Genomic DNA, 19,479 nt, shown 5'->3' on the forward strand with positions numbered 1-19,479 from the left:
CAGGGGGTTGGGGAACCTGCCAGGAGGCAGAGACCTGAGGACCCTGTGCTGCCTGGCTCAGAATGGGCTAAGCCTCTCCCAGTTAAGGCTTCACAGTTCCTTCACTTTCTTTACCTTTCTGTTGCACAGATGGTCACCGAGCATCTGAAAGAGTCGGGTGGGTGAGTGAGGCCTTTTGGCAGCTCCTTTTAGACGGAAACCAACAGTAGCATCTCTCGTAAGAGATGCAGGTGTCCAAGTTCCACCCCTGGAGATTCTGGCCCCCAGGTCTGGAGTTGGACTGGGGATCCAGATTTTTAACCAGCCTTTCCAGGCAATTCAGTTGCAGCGCGGATCAGTTCAGTCCTTCCTTGATAGATGTGGTCAACTGGCTCTTTCTGGATACTTCCTAGGACAGACAGCTAACTCCCTGCCTCCTGATGGGCCCACTCCTGCAAGGTCCCCGCAGGGTCAAGGCTCAGTTAATCTTAGATAGAGGTGGCCAGGTGACTGGCTGGATAGATGGGTGATGGACAGACAGATGGGTGAATGAATGGGGGATGGATAGATGGATGGATGGATGGATGGATGGATGGATGGATGGATGGATGGACGGACGGACGATAGATAATTATGGATGGTTGGACAGTTGGGTGGATGATGAATGGATGGCAGTTTGCAACACTAGCATCTTACAAGAAAGCTCCAAATTGCATTTGGGTGTTTGTCTTTTCTCCTTACAGCAGTGGAAATGGGGTAAGCAGGAAAAACAGTGAGGTGGCAGAGGAGTGAGGTGAAGAGAGGAGAGGACGGAGGACTGGTACCCCAAACCTCTCTCTGCCCATGTGCCCAGGCTTTCAATACAAAGCCAGGCTGAGACAGGGATCTGTCAGCCTGCCTTGGAGACCCAGCAGAGGGAGGAAGTGGTGATGGAACAAAGGGACTAACATAACGTTTGGGTCCTGCTGAGCAGCTGGCTCTCCCTGGCCAGGGGAGGGGACCTTAAAGGAGCCCACAAGGTGGCAAAGGGAACAGCATGTGCAAAGGCACAGAGGCGAGTGGAAAAGCAGGCTGGGACTGGGGCTGGAGCAGGGGCTGGAGTGGCCACTGTGGGAGGACCCAGGCTGAGGGCCAGGCACTCCAAGCCCTTGCTTTCTGATGGACCTGGCCAACGCAGCGCCAGGCCACAGCCTGGCCCCAGTGTAGGTGACCTCTCCTTACAGCGCCCCTCCTGTAGAGGCCCAGGCAGATCCGCAGTGAGCAGAGGAGACTGGGGGTGGGAAGAGCCTGTGGGGTCAGACAGAAGGGACAGGACTCCCTGCCTGCATCTGTCCCCTGTCATCTCTGTGTGCACCCCATCAGCCCTCCATCATTGTCCAACCTGTAGGCACCTCCATCCATAGCACCTGGGTGCTGGAATCCACTTACATTTGTCCTGAGGCTCCCATTGTTCACCGAGAACTGTGTGTTTCATCCCATGGCTGGCTACAACAAGCCATCCATTTCACACTGGCCTGTTACTTTCCTTTTGCTCCCTCATGACCAAAATACACAAGGTGTTGCGACTGGAAGTCACGATTTGCTTTCCCAGTAGAACCCCACACGGATTCATATGCTGACTGACAGCCCTTTCTGCTGAGTAGCAGTTAGCCCCTGGCTTCGCTCATCAAGTATGCATAGAGGATGACGCCTTTCTCACACACAGGGCTTCAAGTGAGGGCTGCTGTGCTGGGGGATTATTGCCGTGAAAAGGAACTTGGTGTCCTGATAAAGCAATAATCACATTTCAGACACTTGAGCTCCGGGCAGCCATCAGTTAAATAAGCACTGTGTTCAGCTGCAAGGAAGAATTGTGGTCAGTGGCACACGCCGCCACATAGCTCACAAGCAGGCAGAGTCATTCATCCAGTGAGCGGACGCCCACAAGGCACCCACTATGAGCCATCCTGCGCAGGGTACTGGGATGCAGCAACAGACAAGGTCCTGCCCCTGGGGGTTTTCACAGCCCAGAGCAGAGACTTCCAACACCATTCACAGCCTCTCCAAAACTGCAAGGTAGTTCTTCATCCATCTCCATTAAGATGAGAAAAACAAGGCCGGATGCAGTGGCTCAGGCCTATCATCCTAACACTTTAGGAGACCAAAGTGGGAGGATTGCTTGAGGCCAGGAGTTTGAGACCAGCCTGGGCAACATAGCGAGACCCTCTCTCTACAAAGAATTTTAGGCGGGGCTTGGTGGCTCATGCCTGTAATTCCAGCACTTTGGGAGGCTGAAGCAGGCAGATACCCAAGGTCAAGAGTTCGAGACCAGCTTGGCCAACATGATGAAACCCATATTTACTAAAAATCTAAAAATTACCCAGGCGTGGTGGGGTGCGCCTGTGGTCCCAGCTACTAGAGAGGCTGAGGCAGGAGAATCACTTGAACCCGGGAGGCGGAGGTTGCAGTGAGCCAAGATTGCGCCACCGCACTTCAGCCTGGGTGACAGAGTGAGACCCTGTCTTAAAAAAAAATAAAAAAAAGAAGAAAGAAAGAAAAAACAAGAATATAATAAAGTTCAAAATGTTGTTTTGTAAAGAACTGTCCTCAGTTTTGAGAAATGGGTTTTCTTTTTTTTTTTTTTTTTTTTTTGAGATGGAGTTTTGCTCTTGTCGCCCAGGCTGGAGTGCAATGGCACGATCTTGGCTCACTGCAACCTCCGCCTCCTGGGTTCAAGTGGTTCTCATGCCTTAGCCTCCCGAGTAGTTGGGATTACAGGTGCCCGCCACCACGCCCAGCTAATTTTTGTATTTTTAGTAGAGACATGGTCTCGCCTTGTTGGCCAGGCTAGTCTTGAACTCCTGACCTTGGGTGATCCACCCGCCTCAGCCTCCCAAAGTGCTGGGATTACAGGCGTAAGCCACCGTGCCCAGCCACTGAGAAATGGGTTTTCTAAATCGTGCCAAGCTGTCTTTTCTTTTAAAAATCATAGTATGACACTAAATGGTAGTTGGGAGCTTTGTGTTTTTAAATGCTTCCTTCATGAAATTAAAAGTTACCTGTGTTTTTCCCGAAATCTCCTGACTGTGAAACCCTGAGGCCTGGACCTGGCACCTTCTGAGTCCAGCCCCTGAATGGTCCATTCTCCTGCCAGGGTCCTGGGTCCTCTCCTCCTTGTGTCACAGGCTACATCTCAGCGAGCCTTTGCCACGTTGGGTCTCCAGCTCCCCACAGAGACTCTGGTTAGGACAGCAGCAGCCTCTGTCACACGACATGATGTCTCCAGTGAAAATGTTCTCAGTTTAGCAACCTTAAAAATCCAGGCCAGGCCAGGCTCAGGGGCTCACACCTGTAATCCCAGCACTTTGGGAGGCCGAGGCAGATGGATCACCTGAGGTCAGGAGTTCGAGACCAACCTGGCCAACATGGTGGAACTCCATCTCTACTAAATATATAAAAATTAGCTGGGCAGGGTGGCACGTGCCTGTAATCCCAGCTACTCAGGAGGCTGAGGCATGAGATTCACTTCAACCCGGGAAGCGGAGGTTGCAGTGACCCGAGATAACACTCACACTGCACTCCAGCCTGGGTGACAGAGTGAGACTGTCTAAAAAAAGAAAAAAGAAAAAAAAAAATTCCAGGCCTGTGCCTCCAGAATAGCCGTCTACTCAATGGGCTGATAGGAGAATGTCAGGTTACAGGACCAGATTCCAGGGCTCCACCCCAGACCTGCTAAATCAGCCCCTCTGCTGAGGTTTTCATGCCTCTGGTGATGGAGAGCTCACTCCCTCAGGAAATCCTCCCATCTTTGCACAGTTTGAGCTCTTCCAACGTGTGCCCTGCTGCCCAGAGATAGCCCTACAGGCACTGGGAGGTCAGGGCACAGCCCTCCACAATTTCCTCAGTGTTGGCCTTTCCTACGAGGAGAAGAGGGACCCTGAGGACAGGCCCTGAAGCATTTTGGCTTCCCTCTTGGCAGCAGAGCCCCATCTTCACCATTAAAACCTTTTTTCTCTTTCACTTTTTAACTGAGGTATAATATACATACAGTGAAGCTCCTGGTCATCACTCCTATAGAGTAGCTTTTCCTGTTCTTGAATTTCACATAAATGAAATACAATAATGGGCTCTTTTGTGCCTGGTTTCTTTTACCCAGCATTATGTCTATGAGCTGCATTCATTTTGTTGTGTGTAACTGAGGTTTGTTGTTTTGCAGTGCTGTATAGTATCTCACTGTGTGAACAGACTGCAGTTTATCAGTTGATCCAACATTTGTTTCCAGTTTTTGCTGTTACAAACAAAGCCACTCTGCACATTCTTGATTGTGTCTTTTGATGGACAGAAGCACTGATTTGGGCATCTACCTAGGAGCGGAATTGCTGGGTTTTAGTGTTGACAGTGTTTGGCCATGGTAGAAACCAGCCAATGGTCTTCCAAAGTAGTTGTACCATTTTACCGTCTCATCAGCAAAGCATGGATATTCCAGGTGCTTCACACATCACCGACCTTGTTTTTCTTTAACTTTGGTTTTTTTGTCTTTAGGCATTCAGATGGCTACATAGTTGTATCTCATTGTGTTGTTTTTGTTTTTGTTTTTTGTTTTGAGACAGAGTCTCACTCTGTTGCACAGGCTGGAATGCAGTGGCTCACTGCAGCCTCCACCTTCTGGGTTCAAGGGTTTCTCCTGCCACAGCCTCCTGAGTAGTTGGGATGACAGGCGTGCACCACCATGCCTGGCTAATGTTTGTGTTTTTAATAGAGACGGGGTTTCATCATGTTGGCCAGGCTTGTCTCAAACTCCTGACCTCAGGTAATTCACACACCTCGGCCCCCCAAAGTGGTGGGTTTACAGGCATGAGCCACCGCGCCTGGCCGCTTAAGTGTTTTAATTTGCCATTCCCTGATGAGTAATGAGAAAAGTAGCCTTGCTTCATGTGCTTATTGGCCACTGGGATATTCTCTTTTGTGAAGTGCCTGTTCAAGGCTTTTGCTCACTTGAATAAGGGAGTAGTTTGTCTCTTACATATTGATTTACAGAAGCTTTGAAATATATTCTGTAAAGAGTCCATTGTCAGGTGTATGTGTTGGGATGATTTTCTCCCAGTCTGTGGCTTGCCTTTTAACTCTGAATGGTATGGTTTGATGAATGGAAGTTCCTAGTTTTAATGCCTTACACGCATTTCCTTTTTAGTTAGTGCCTTTTCCATCCTGTTTAAGAGATCTCAGCCAACCCCGAGTCTGGATGGGCTAACTGGTGGTGGCCACAGGCAGGACTAAGTGCTCGGTTTCTGGAGCCTGAGGGTCCGGGTTTGAACTAATTCCTGCCACTCTTTTTTTTTTTTTTTTTTTTTTTTGAGACGGAGTCTTGCTCTGCCGCCCAGGCTGGAGTGCAGTGGCCGGATCTCAACTCACTGCAAGCTCCACCTCCCGGGTTCACGCCATTCTCCTGCCTCAGCCTCCCGAGTAGCTGGGACTACAGGCGCCCGCCACCTCGCCCAGCTAATTTTTTGCATTTTTCAGTAGAGACGGGGTTTCACCATGTTAGCCAGGATGGTCTTGATCTCCTGACCTCGTGATCCGCCCGTCTCGGCCTCCCAAAGTGCTGGGATTACAGGCTTGAGCCACCGCGCCCGGCCTTCCTGCCACTCTTATGCAAATTGAGCCTCAGTTTCTCTATCTGCAAAATGGAGATGCTGCCTCATAGCACTGTTGGGAACATGGATGAGCTGACACATGCAAGATCTTGGTTAACCTCCACAGTGGTGGTTTTTTCACTGTTTAGAGCCTGATCCTGAGTCTTGTGGATTCAAACAGTCCCCTTAAAGGACATGTAGTCAGGTGCTTCCCCCAGCCGGGCCGAGGCGTCCCGTTCCCCTGGGCAGCTGGCAGAAACACTAACCCCCAGCTCTCCAGCCCCATCCTGATTTTTTTTTTTTCTTTTTTTTTTCCCGAGACGAATCTCACTCTTGCCCAGGCTGGAGTGCAGTGGCATGATCTCGGCTCACTGCAACCTCTGCCTCCTGGGTTCAAGTGATTCTCCTGCCTTAGCCTCCCGAGTAACCGGAATTACAGGTGCCCGCCACCACACCCAGCTAATTTTTGCATTTTTAGTAGACACAGGGTTTCACCATGTTGGCCAAGCTGGTCTCAAACTCCTGGCCCCAGGTGATCCACCTGCCTTGGCCTCCCAGAGTGCTAGGATTACAGGCATGAGTTGTGGCGCCCAGCCTCCCAGCCTGATTCTTGGTCTCGGTGGGTCCAGGGAATCTGCTTGAAGTCCCCAGCACCCCAGGTGTTTAGTGTCCTGCTAGCATGGGAACCTCTAATCTGATCCACCTGCTCATCTGACAGAGGAAGGCACAGGCCCAGAGAGGGAGAGGGCTGCTCAGAGACCGAGGCACAGTCTCTCCCCTGCCCCTGCGTGCCCTCCCTCCAGCCTCACCTCTGGCCCTACCCCTGCCCTACATGACGTGTAAGCAGCCCCCCTTGCTGTATTGCAGTGGGGACGCCCTACTACATGTCACCGGAGAGGATCCATGAGAACGGCTACAACTTCAAATCCGACATCTGGTCCCTGGGCTGTCTGCTGTATGAGGTGAGTCTCTGCCCGCGGCTCAGCAGCATTTGGTGAGACGTGTGGGGGGTGCCCAGTTAGGGCAGGGCTCCCCCTACCAGCTCAGGTTGGAACCCAGGAATGTCACGTCTGCCTGAGGCATGGGTACCACCAGGGCCCTGTCCTTCACCCTCCTCAGCCCACGTGGGGCCTGGTCTGCAGGGTCAGGCTGGCGGAGGCTGTTGGGGGTGGATGGCAGTGGGTGGGGTCCGGGAAGGGAAGACAGGAGGAGAACAGGCCGGCACCTGCCCCCCAGCTGCCCCTGCCCGTCGCCCTGGTGCTCACATTAACATGCCGGCGACTGTGTTCACCATTTATGAAGGGTCAGTCCCGTGCAGGGCACCGGGGTCAGGAGAGGGGTCAGACTTGCCTCATGTCCTTGAATCACTCTCCACGGACAGGTGGCCACCCCGCCCAGGCCCAGAAAAGTGGGTCTCCCTGAAGACCACCCCCTCTCCCCTGAGCTGTGAAATGGAGCTCAGGGATGGCCACTTCAGACCTGGTGGCCTGTCTGGACGAAGGGACAGGAACAGTTTTGAGTTTGGGTGGGCCCAGACGTGAAACAATAAGAATAAATGGAAGCCCCCCACCCATTTTGTCTAGCCACACTGGGGCCCCAGGTGACGAGGGGTGTGGGGAGCATGAATCACTCTTGGCCGTGAAGTTCTTGCAGCCACCGGCAGGAGGGAGGCCTAAGCCCTCTGGTGTCCAGGTTGGCAGCCACACAAGCTGCCCCCTGCCCCTAGACCACCAAAGGCTGGATGGCTCTGGGATTCCATCCAGCTGGCTGAGCCCCTCCACATCTGTAAAATGAGAACAGGAGTACCTGTCATGCATTGTCCTAGTTCTGATAAATGACAGACAAGAAAGGACTCTGGAAACGCCCCCAGGCTATTAGACACCAAGCCCAGCTTGGTTTTCCAGTCGGAACCCTGAGTGTGTTTCTGCTTTCCCTGGAGCTGACTTGAGCAGGCGTGGGGTCTGGCTTGGAGCTGACGCACTGAAAGAAGCTCAGTCCCGGCTGCTGTGGCCGGTGACAGTCCGGTGTCCAGCAGTGATGCTCAGGACAGCGTGTCCAGGGCCTGCCTCGAGTGCTGAGCAGTTGTCCGCAGAGCCTGATTGCTCTGTCCCCTGGGGACCGTCGACTCTGAGGCTGACCTCACAGCCCTTGTGCGTGAACTTGAGGGCTACGCTGCCCGCCGCTGGGCCACGTGGGGCGCATGGCAGCTCTCGTGGCCAGGGTCTTGTGGCCAGGGTCTTTTGGTGGTGAGATTTCCCCTCCCCACATTACAGATTGAAACTATGAGATCAAAACTCTGATCTGTTTGCAGGGCTTAAACTCCACAGAATCTTTCTTTTGTTTTTTTGAGACAGAGTCTCACTCTGTTACCCAGGCCGGAGTGCAGTGGCACAATCTCAGCTCGCTGCAACCTCCACCTCCCAGGTTCAAGTGATTCTCCTGCCTTAACCTCCCAAGTAGCTGGGATTACAGGTGCCTCCCACCTGGCAAATTTTTGTATTTTTTGGTAGAGACGGGGTTTCACCATGTTAGCCAGGCTGGCAGCCAGTGACCTGCTATTGTAAGAACACCTATTTCATTTTAACAGACTGGCTGGAGGTGTGGTCCTTGTGGAACTGGTGCTTGGGACCCCTTCTCCCGGGGCTCAGCAGATGCGGGTGACAAGAGGGTGGGACCCCTTCTCCCGGGGCGCAGCAGAGGTGGGTGATAAGAGGGTCTGTGCGTGAGCCTGGCCCTGACAGAGCTGGGTGCTCTTTCCAGGACTCCACAGGGCATCGGTCGCAGGAGGAGCTCTTTGAATGAGGGTCTAGCTGGAGCAGCTGTGCAGTGTGCAGTGGATGGCGGAGGGCCCCGCAGGTGAAAGGGGGACAAGCCATTTGTCCTCCCTGCCTCCCTGTCTCTCCACAGCCCAGCTCCTGGGTGGGTTGGAGTGGTGGCGGGTGTTGAGCAGGGGGTGTGGGTGGGCTCGGGGGAGGGCAGTGGAGGTAGGAGAGAATTTGGAGGGAAGTCCGTGTCTTTAGCCACGGGAGACAAGACATGTAAGTCCAAACTCTTCTGAGACAGGAAGAAACCTGCTGGTGTTGGCCCCGTGTGCCTGCACATTCCGAACAGCCCCGGGGAGGGTGCGTGTGTTAAATCCAGGTGGGGAAAGCCGCGGGTGACGACAGTTGCTGAGCGGCGTGGAGCCGCCGTGCTGCTGGTGTGTGTCCCCCAGGAGGAGTCGTGAGTCCCAGTCTCTCCAGGACTCCTCTAAGTACAGGCACTTACGCAGGTGGCCACTCTGGCCACCAAGGTCGCTGAGGCTAGCAGTAGAATCACGCCCATGTCACCTGCTAACCTGGCTGTCCCTGGGCTCAGGGCTCCAGGGTCACCGCCCTGCCCCCACCTGCTGAAGGGTCTCAGGAGGGGATGCAGACCCACCTGTAAGTGGGCATCATCCACCCAGTGTCAGATCCCGAGGGGCAGAGACAGGTGTTCTGGGTTTCCCAAGGCCCAGGCAAATGCCCGCAGCATAGTGGACAGCCAGGGAGCACAATTTTGAAGGAGAGCACATGTCTGTGTGTAGGCAGCTCGCTTACCAACTCACTCGCATCCAAATCCCAGCTCCAGGGCCCACCCACGGAAGGATCCGGGCAAGTCAGCCCCTCCCAGGTGGACTCCAGGTGTCCCATATGTAGAATGAGATCCCAGCCCACCTTGTCATAGTGAGGAAGGAATGAGGCCCTGGGGGTGAGGTGCCCGAGTCAGAGAAGGCCCTGAGGCCTGTCCACCAGCCGCAGGCCAAGCACGGGCACTTCTGCCCGCCTCTGGCCTGAGGCTCCTGCTGCTTGCCACATTTCCCTTTTTGCTTTGGCCAGCGGGAAGCCAAAGTGCAGCCCAGCCTCAGTCCCCGAAGAGGCTCCGCTTCGTCCTCCTTTCCTCATGTGTCTCGTCCCTGGGTCAGATGGTTTTTTGTTTCTTTTTCCATTCTGCTTTGTGTTTTTGTAAGCTGCTTCCCGTCTCCCATGAACCATGGGGGTCTCCGTACATAAACACACACACAGCATATGAACACACACACAGGCTGGCCAGGCTGTCAGAGCTGTGCCCACCTCCCCGGGGTTGGGGCTGGGCCGGGGCCGGGAGGCCGGCAGCTGGCTCCCTCTGCCTGTGCCAGGCCCTCCACTTGAGAACCAGCCCTGCAGTTCCCAGCCCCGTTCCCTGCCTGAGTCTTTGTCTCGGCTCTGCAGAGGCAGACACAGCCCATCCTGTGCCAGGCCTCACTGGATTCCGAGTCCTAGTTTGTGGGCACCTAAATGTGCATTTCACGAGGCAGCCCCGCCTTCGTGGCTCCCTGGCACTGAGGCCCGGGTTCCACCGAGCTGACTCATTTGTTGGAGTAAGTGGGGCTGTGCGGCTCGCAGCTGCGGGGGGACAGACCACAGTCGGGGCGGGGGGGTCGTGGCGAGGGGACAGATTGCAGCCGTCCAGGGCTTTGTGGTGTGGGGGATGGATCGCAGCTGGAGAGGGGGTTGGTGGTGGGGGGACAGATACCACTCTATGGGTGGATACCAGTCAGCAGTGGGAAGTGAATGAAACACAGCAGTCGAGCCCTGAGGGGATTGGCGTCCTCAGGGACGGCAGGCGCTGACCTAACCCTGGCAGTCCCGGCCTCACACAGCAGCAGGCTGGTGTGGCCGCCCATGGTCAGCCCGTCCAAGGGTGACAGGGCAGGGGCTCTGTGCCAGGTGACCCTCCCCCCTAGTCCTGCAGCCCCGAAAGGGGAAGAGGAAGGAGAAGGCGAAGCAGGCATTTCCCCAGCAGACAGGGAGGGGAGCCACATCTGAGCCCACGGCCATGTTAATTGGAAAGAGGCCTCCCGCAGTCATGCCCGGAGCCTCCCACCCCCACAGCCTGTGGTGTCTTCCAGGGGCGTCAGCCTGAAGAGCTGTGTCAAAGTCCCCCACCCTCTCCGGACTACAGCTGAGGATCCTGCACAGGGCACAGACCCAGGTGAGACACAGCCAGAGCAAACCTGCCCTTCCCTGAGCCCCAGCACAGCCTGGAAGGCTCAAAAGCCCCTGTGCTCATCCCTGTGGCTGCAGCGACAGATGCCACCATGCCGATGGCTTCAAGCAACATAAGTTTACTCTGTTAGATCTCGTGGATTCTGGAGGCCAGATGTCCAAAATCAGTCTCGCTGGGCTAAGTCAAGGTGTCAGCAGGCAGGCGCCTTCTGGAGGGTCTGGGGGTGAATCTGTTTCCTTGTGTTTTCCATGGAAAATGGAGAGGCCACCCGCAGTCCTCGGCCTCCGCCTCGTGTCACTGCAGCCTCTGGTGTGCGTCAGCCTGGCGTCTTCCCCTCTTCCGTGCCCTTCTCCCTCGGGCTTCCTCTCATGAGGGCTCTTGTGGCTACGTTGGGGCCCACCTGGATAATGCCCCCATCTCAGGAGCCAACATTTCATCACACCTGCAAAATCCTGTTTGCCCTATAAAATGTCATTTACAAGTCCCCAAAATTCAGTGATGGACGTCTTCGGGGCCCATCATTGAGTCCCCCATACCCTGTCTCAAACTTGGGCATCAGCTATTACCGAGGACCTCCTGCGGCCACCAGAGTTGCTGGCACTGACCCCACCACAAGCCCTGCACCTGGCCCCCAGGTGGGGCCCCAGCAGAGTTTGTTGAAGAGGCTGGAATCAGGAGCGCTGGCCCGAACATGGAGTGAATCATAAGACTCGCAGGCCAGGTGGTGGGGAGCCCCCACTGGGAACTGGGAGCAGCAATGCCCGAGCTTGGGATATGGGAAGGCCGGGCTCTGTTCTCATTACCCAGATACCCATGGAGGTGCCCAGTGGGCTGCCCGTTCTGCAGGACTAATTTTTACCTATGTGGGAGCTCAGCTGCAAGTATGGAGCTAGAGGAATTGACTCTTTCAGTGCCAGTCCCAGGATCCTCATGGGGGGCATCCTTGCAGCAGCCTTGAGGTGCCCAGCTAGGACTGAGACCCAGCGAGACAGCAGACTCAACGGAAAGATCCGCGGAGCCTTGGCCGAGACGCTGCTTTGGAATCCTGCTCGGATGGTGGAGTGGCCTGGACGCCCCTCCGTGGTGGAGGAGCAGGGCTGCAGACCTCCTGGTCTCCAGTCACCCTTCAGTCTGGGACATGCTGGAGAGACACTGGGTGACGAGATGGGTGTCTGAGGCCCTGACAGGCAGGAGTCAGATCCCCCTTGTCCCTTGTCCCTCCGACATCTCAGATCACACACCAGCTTCTCTCAGCCCTCCCGGTGGGGGCCAGGGCCCGCCCGCCCCCTTTTCCTCGGCCATGTGTCACCCCGATAACACCAGGGAGAAGAGCTTGGCATTTGAGGAGCAGCGCTGAGAGCCATGGCTTCGGCAGTTCTAACGAGGCCCCAGACAGTGTGTCCTCTCTGTTTCGACCAGTCAGAGGCTGGGTGGTCACTGGTAGAAGCAGATCTCGCCGTCCAGGGTAATCGTTCTAATCCCCGCAGCCCAGAGCTTCCTTCACAGCCCGTCGCCCTGATGAGGGTGGAAGGCCCGTGGCCGGCAGCGGAGTGGGGGCAGGCTGGGCCGGATGGAGGAGGCCTGTTCCTGGGGAAGGCCGAGAGGGGTCCTCTGGCATAGCTCACTGCTGACCCCATTCCAAAGGCTCTCCTGAAACGATGTGGGGAAGGTGCTGGAAAGAACACAGACATGATCTGAAGCGGATGCCAGCCTGGGGGCTCAGTGCTCCCCTCAGCGTTCTGGGGCCTTTGGAGTTCCCAGCAGCGAGGTTTATAAAATTCACAGCAAATGGGCGTGATCTGAAGTTGAAGGTTGGCCGATTCCTCTCTGGGGTCAGCCACGTGAAAAACTAGGGCCTGCGTTCACTGGACCAGCACTCAGAATGTGCCTTCTGTGCTGCACCGTAACGGTGCCCAGGAAGATCCACCTTCATCCTCCAGCTGCAACTCGGGGGCACCCAGCTCACCCCAGGTGACTGTCCTGGAGTCTCAGCTGCTCTCTGTTACGGCAACAGATGTCCTTTGAAAATGCTCGATGAACCCTTTGCACCAGAGAGTCTTGTTTTAATTCCTGGACGTGCGTCACCTGGGGGGCGCATTTGGCCGACTCCCAGCTGCTCCCGGTCAGGTCAGCAGACCCCGAAATGGCAGGGCCTCTGCATCCTCACACTTCCCCTGCCTGGCCAGACCCTCCCTGCAGCCCTCCTCCAAGGGTGGGTTTCAGGGGCCACATGGGTTCCCAGCCCTTCTCCGAGGGGCCCAAGCTCCCAGCCAGTGGGAAGACAGAGGTGATGCTGTCCCTAAACACCCGCATGAAGGCGCCTGGCCTGGCCTGGGCTCCTGGTCCTGAGGGTGCTGAACCTGGGCTGAGGAAAGCCCATGGTCTCCAGGCCGCACTCAGTAGCTTCCCCAAAGGCCACCTGCAAACCCAAGGATGGTGCCAGGCTCTGAAGCTCCTCCACGCCCTCCTGAAGGAGGCAGGCCCTTGGGGTCACCAGACCTGTTCATGGACGAACAGAGAATAGGGCAAGACCAGGAAACCCAAGCTGACGGGCACCCTCAAACCCTGCTGCCAAGGACGACTCCTCGCTCAGCCTCTGGGGCGCGAGGACAAGCGACGGTTCCCCAGGGATCCAGGGCCCCACAGTAGGAGCCCAGGAGCCCTTGGCCAAGGAGCCAGAGCAGGGTGGCCCTGGCAGCCTGGCCCCTCCGAGGGGGAACCAGGGCCAAACAGGAGGGCACTTGCCTGACAGCACTTCACTAGCCGGAGGCATTGGGCCTCGGGGGGCGGTCCAGGGGGCAGTCAGCCACAGTGAGCTGGGGTGACCAGAAGCCCTTTCCCATTATGGGTTCATAATGGGGGAGCCAGCGGGTGCCACGCTGGGCTACTGCACCGCCGCCTCAGGGCCACTGTGGCCCCTGCACACCCCCTTGAGGAGTCCCCTGTGAGTGAGTGGTGGGGTGGGGCGGCCTGGCAGCACCCTGATAGCTGGCAACTCACGGGGGGCCACCGCCCCACAGGCCTTTCACTCCCCCGTGGCCGTGGCCAGCCTTCAGGGCAGAACCAGTGCCGCAGGCCTCACCTCATCAAAGGTGGTCATGGCCCTGCTGGTGGTGCCTCCTCCATGTGCCAGCCCAAGCCTCGCCACAGGCCTGCGGGTGGGGCCATTGTACACATGAGGAAACTGAAGTCCAGACACGCAGCAAGTGCAGAGCTGGCTTCGGGACAGAGCTGGGGCTGGCTGTGGAGCCAGGCGCTTCCCTCCCACCTGAAGGTTCCCTCGAACAAGCTGCGGCGCCCCTCCATCCAGGGGCAGGAGGCTGCCTCCCTCCCTCCTGAACCCCCTGCAGTAGTAGCTCTGCCAGGGGCTGGCGAGAACAGCCACAGTGAAATGCCTCACTCTTCTCGGGCCCGCCCCACCCCAAAACGTCAGTCCATAGGTAAGGAAAGCTCCCTGAATGTGCGAGGCACAGACACATGCCCCTACGGGCATCTTGGAAATCGCGTTTTATGGAAATAAGACCGTGCACTTGGGAACCTGCCGCACGGAGCCTGGGTCCCCCGGGCTGAGGTGGGAGCAGGGTGAGAATTGGCTTGCAGCGTCCAGCTGCCCTTCTTTATTGCCTTTAAAGTTTTGTCATCGAAACCCTCGTGCTCACTTCATCCAGTGATAACCAGGATGGTGGTGCGCCTGCTCCTCTGTTGAACCCCCAGTTCAGCGATTCGGGGGAGAAGTCCTGCTGGACTCGCTGCGGTCAGGACCAGAGAGAGCCCATGCCCCAGTCTGGAGCAGCCTCCTCTCCAGTCCTTCCGAGCCTTGAGGCCGAAAGCTCATCTTCGTTGTCCCCCTCCCTTGCAGATGGCAGCCCTCCAGAGCCCCTTCTACGGAGATAAGATGAATCTCTTCTCCCTGTGCCAGAAGATCGAGCAGTGTGACTACCCCCCACTCCCCGGAGAGCACTACTCCGAGAAGGTGAGTTTGCAGGAGCTGGAGGCCTCGCAAGCCTGGGAGGCCACCAAGGCTTATGAAGGCCGCTCCAAAACACCGTAGCTGTGGGGCTGAGGTTAGGCTCACTTTACACAGTGCAGAAAGGGAGCTTTCTGGAAAAGTGACTTGGAGAGGGGAAAGTAGGTGATTGCACTGAAGAAGGGGTCTCACCATGCAGCTCCAGTGTGGGACCCCCAGGTAGGAACCAGTGGGATGTGGCCCTTGGCACACCTCCACCTGTTCAGCTCCCAACTCGGTGCTCCAGTGGGAGGCCCACCGCTGCAGGTCCCCAGGACAGGGCCTGTGCCGTGCCAGACATGGGAACAGATACAGGGGCAGGCTGCAGCAGGCCTGGCGTCCCCATACTGCTGATGGTGGCCACTCTGCTCCCATGACAGGAAACTACAGCAGGGGGACTGGTCAGTTTCCTCCTTACGATATGACACAGACTTAACACTCTGGGCTTCTACTGTCAACGTTTTACACTGGCTGCAGGCGCCGTGGACACAGACTCCGATGAGTCTGGCATGGGGCTGTGCCAGGTACTAGGAATGTGTATCTTCTTCCTCGGCTCCATCCCCTTGAAGATGGGACTAACAGATAATCTCCTTGGTGGATAATCGTGAGGAAGAAAGGACAGGTTTCCTGGCATAGCAGGGTCAGCAGGGTCAAAAGTGTACACACATGTTCACACACACTCTGCACTGTTCCTAGGTGAGTCACATAACCTCCCTGAGTCAGTTTCTTCACCTGTACAATGGGGATAATATTAAATCTTCCACACAGGATTAGCATCAGGATTAAGGTAAGGCACCAGGCTAACACTGCCACCACCACCGAAAGTGGCCAGTGGACGGGGCCTGGCTCAGTCGGTGACTCAGTGCTCACTAAATGTCATGTGACCCTTATTTCTGTTCAAGGTCAATGCTAGTGGGTGAGTCTGGGGCCTCCCTGGGCCCACCCCATAGGACCATAGGCCATCACCTCAGGATAATAGTAACAGCTCATGTTCAGACTTCCTGAGTTGAATCTCCCCCTCACCCGTTTACCAATAAAGAACAGACAGACACAGTCAAGTTAAAAAGACCGGGGAGGCAGGATCTGAACCCAGACGCCCAGCCACAGAGCCATCCTGCTTCTTGATGGCGTGTCTCTTTGGTGGTCCATCAATTAGCTGGGGTGAGGGTCTGGAAGGAGTGCCCTTGCCCCGGCCAAGCTGCACAGGGCAGGTCCTGAGTGCTCCGCCCGTGTCCGGGCAGGAGGCTCCTCGCGGGGCGCCGGTGCTGAGCCTGTGCTCGCTGGCGTTGCAGACTCCAGGGCTAGAGGAGCTCCAGTGTCAGGCGCTGCGCAGTGCCCTTCCTCTCCTGGCTCCCAAGTTCTGACCTGCACCTTTGGAGGAAGTGTTTCTGCTCCCAGTGGGAGGAAAAACAAGTTGCATCTCTTTACAAAGTTGCCATTTGCTTTTTCCTTTCTCATCTTCTGAATGTGGACTCGTGTACCAAGCCATGCAGCTGGAGCTGATGACCACTCTGCTTTGGCCGTCAGTCTAGAAATGGGAGCTGCCCTCTCTGCTTCACTTTTGAGGCTGAAATGAGCACTGAAGCCGCCATCCCAAGTCAACCCTTTCCTGGCCACGAGCCCTCACTCCCCAGAGCACTGGCTCTCTCTGGGCCCTATTTTTAAAGTTATATGGCCGCTTAGAAATGAAAATAAGACTTTATTATTTTTGTTTCTCTTGATTTCTGAAAATTTCAAACATGCACTTATTGCCAACTGTGCGTTTACGTCATAAACTAGTTTGAGTCACAGACACTTCACCTGAATCTGGTTTTCTTGGGTATTTTAACCTGTTAGAGGCCGACCACAGGTACCTCCCCCGAATATTGTACGGTTCAGAAAACAGCCGTCCATCCATAGGCAACCTCAGACGCCAGGAGTGGCCTAGCAGGCTGCAGGCCCCGTGTCACCTGGGCTTCTTGGTTGGAAGGCATGCACACAGGTGGGAGGGATACCCTAAGGCTCTGCGGCCCAGGGAGAAAATGCCCCATCAGCTGAGAGGAGCCCTAGTCTACAGGAAGCCCAGGCCCCACCCCTCAGCCTAAGGAGCCTGCGCAGTAGTAGCCCCCAGGCCTCCAGAACGTCCCTTGGGCCCTCCCCAGACTCCCTGAGTGTGGCCACTGAGACCACCAGAGCCCCCTCTGGTTCAGAACCACCTGGCTTCCTGCTGCTGCGGCCTGCGGGGCTGGCCACCCCTCCAGCAGCAGGTATTTAAATGAAAACCAATGGCTATGAGCCCATGATGCAGGGTAAGATGTAGGCATTTTAAGGTCATTATTTTAATTACCATTAAAATAATTGGCACTCCGGCTATCAGAAGAATGGAGGCGATCAGAGGTGCAAGGCACCCCTCCCCCACCTCGGGGCGGGAGCAGCCTTCAGTGTCTGTATAATTAAAAGCTCCGTCTTTCATGAGCACAATAAAGGGGCCGGGAGGTGGGCAGACTGCAGCCCTGCTGCATGTTAATGCGTTTATTATGATCAATAAGCCCTTGCCTTGAGTTTTGTCCTCTGGTTTGGGCATCTGCGTGACTGACAGCAGATACACACACACTTTTCCCAGCAGAGAGAGACACACACAGTTTGCCCAATGGTGTGGACAGCTACAAGTTCAAAATTATTTGGAGGTTAACCATTCTTAGAGTCTCAAAGCACAGTCTTTGGGACTAGACAGGCCTAGGAAGGGTACTGGCTAGCCCTTGGGAGCTACGCGGCTGCGCACCCCTTACTTGCCCCAGCTAAACACCGTTCTTCAGCTCTGACGGGGAAAACAGGACTGTCTGGTTGCTCTGAGGAGGAAGTGCCTTCATGCAGACAGACTGCAGAGTGCGGAGCCTCAGCAAGGCTGCTTTCTTTTCTTGAGAATAACACACCGTTCTCTCCCCTGCAGTTACGAGAACTGGTCAGCATGTGCATCTACCCTGACCCCGACCAGAGACCTGACATCGGCTACGTGCACCAGGTGGCCAAGCAGATGCACGTCTGGACGTCCAGCACCTGAGTGTGGATGCACCGTGCCTTATCAAAGCCAGCACCACTTTGCCTTACTTGAGTCGTCTTCTCTTCGAGTGGCCACCTGGTAGCCTAGAACAGCTAAGACCACAGGGTTCAGCAGGTTCCCCAAAAGGCTGCCCAGCCTTACAGCAGATGCTGGAGGCAGAGCAGCTGAGGGAGGGGCGCTGGCCACACGTCACTGACAGTCAAATTCAAAAGTCCTTTCTTCATACTGTTGGGGACAATCTTAGCTGGGTTAACAAGGGCAGGTGGTTCAGCGAGCCACGGCAGCCCCCTGTATCTGGATTGTAATGTGAATCTTTAGGGTAATTCCTCCAGTGACCTGTCAAGGCTTATGCTAACAGGAGACTTGCAGGAGACCGTGTGATTTGTGTAGTGAGCCTTTGAAAATGGTTAGTACCGAGTTCAGTTTAGTTCTTAGTATCTTTTCAATCAAGCTGTGTGCTTAATTTACTCTGTTGTAAAGGGATAAAGTGGAAGTCATTTTTTTCCATGGAGTGGAGATTCTGCTAATATTTTTATCTATATTTTATAACTTAGTGAGTGATGATGAGAGCCCTGCACCTGCCAGAGCATCACAGGCAAATGGCATCGGGAAGCAGGGGCATCTTCCTGGCAACCAGGCTGGGCCATCTTCTCCTGGACACCTGCTGTGTACCAGGCATTTCATCACCTCCTTGAATGCTGGCGGTTCATTTCATGATCAGTGTTAAGCATTTTCCTCCATGGGAAGGAAGGATGGGATGTAAAAAAGCTAAGGGCTATCCTTTACAAATTCTGGTTCTGCAACTTCCTAGCGTGACTTTGGGCTTGGGCAAGTTTCTTAGCCGTTCTGAGCCTTAGTTTCCTCATCTGTACAATGAGATTAATAGTACCTATCTACCTTCAGGATTGCTGACAGAATCTGAAATAAAATATGCCGGTTAGCTAGTACAAAGTAGATGATCCAAAAATGGTAGCCACTCACCCTTCACAAACTGAAGTCCATGGGCCACGGAAGCCAAGAATTAATGTACACCTGTATCATGTGTAGGAAACCAGAAAGGTGTTCCTTATTTCTTGTTCCCAAACAGGATTAACTGTGAAGACTAATTTATAAATGTGAACCTAAGAAAACTCCAGCTCTGAAGGAAATCATTTGAATTTTGTTTTTGTACGTAAAGTTAACCTTCCAGTGGTCTGAGCTGTCGTCACTGACTTGATGACAGTCTGGCCCTCCAGACGAGAGCAGCGCTGGCATCGAGCAGGTGATTCCTGACACCTGCTGCCTGCAGGCATTCGCTGACCGGGCTTTTCCTGGAGGAAACTCCCAGGGCCAGACGGCTGCTGCTTCCGCGCGTAGACTCGGATCTGCTGTGACACCGTCTGCCCGACAGTCTCTCCACAGGCAGCCTTTCCTCTGTACTTTTTCTCCATGGTCGAAATAAAACAGGGTGACTGGGAGTTACTTATAATTCATGAAGATTTTTAAATGGCTTTGGAGATTTTGCTTTTAAACCAGTAGATCCAAAACTTAAAACAGTGTCTAACGCACAATTTCTTGAGGAACCTCGAAAAACACAACTTCCCAGGCCCCATTCAGTAATCCCAGGATTTCTTTAAGCTCCCCAAATAATTCTGATACTCATCAGCCAAGTTGCTGTGCTCATGAGGTAATTCCATTGTTCTCCCCGGCCTGCTCCTGGCAGCTGTGACATAGGAGCTGGCCTGAGCAGATTCACCCTGGAATGTTCTCTCCAAGGGAGAATCAAGTCCGTGTTGCCTGCCTAGTGCTTACCACTGAAGGTTTTTCTGATTCCAGACACACTTTGTGCCGATATT

General features: G+C 55.0%; 1 protein-coding gene across 5 annotated transcripts in view; it reads left to right on the top strand.

The window, feature by feature from the left end:
- NEK6 (NIMA related kinase 6) overlaps positions 1-19,101 on the top strand; it is a 96,340-nt gene extending 77,239 nt beyond the window's left edge. For all 5 annotated transcript variants that reach the window (XM_073021914.1, XM_037994018.2, XM_008006304.3 and 2 more), the window contains exons 8-10: positions 6,459-6,553; positions 14,458-14,571; positions 17,534-19,101. In XM_073021914.1, the coding sequence (XP_072878015.1) occupies positions 6,459-6,553; positions 14,458-14,571; positions 17,534-17,644 (320 nt within the window). In that variant the 3' untranslated portion in view covers positions 17,645-19,101. The remainder of the gene's footprint in view (positions 1-6,458; positions 6,554-14,457; positions 14,572-17,533) is intronic.
- The last annotated feature ends 378 nt before the right edge of the window (positions 19,102-19,479 follow it).

Source organism: Chlorocebus sabaeus, chromosome 12 (genome assembly GCF_047675955.1).
Source record: "Chlorocebus sabaeus isolate Y175 chromosome 12, mChlSab1.0.hap1, whole genome shotgun sequence".
NCBI lineage: Eukaryota > Metazoa > Chordata > Mammalia > Primates > Cercopithecidae > Chlorocebus > Chlorocebus sabaeus.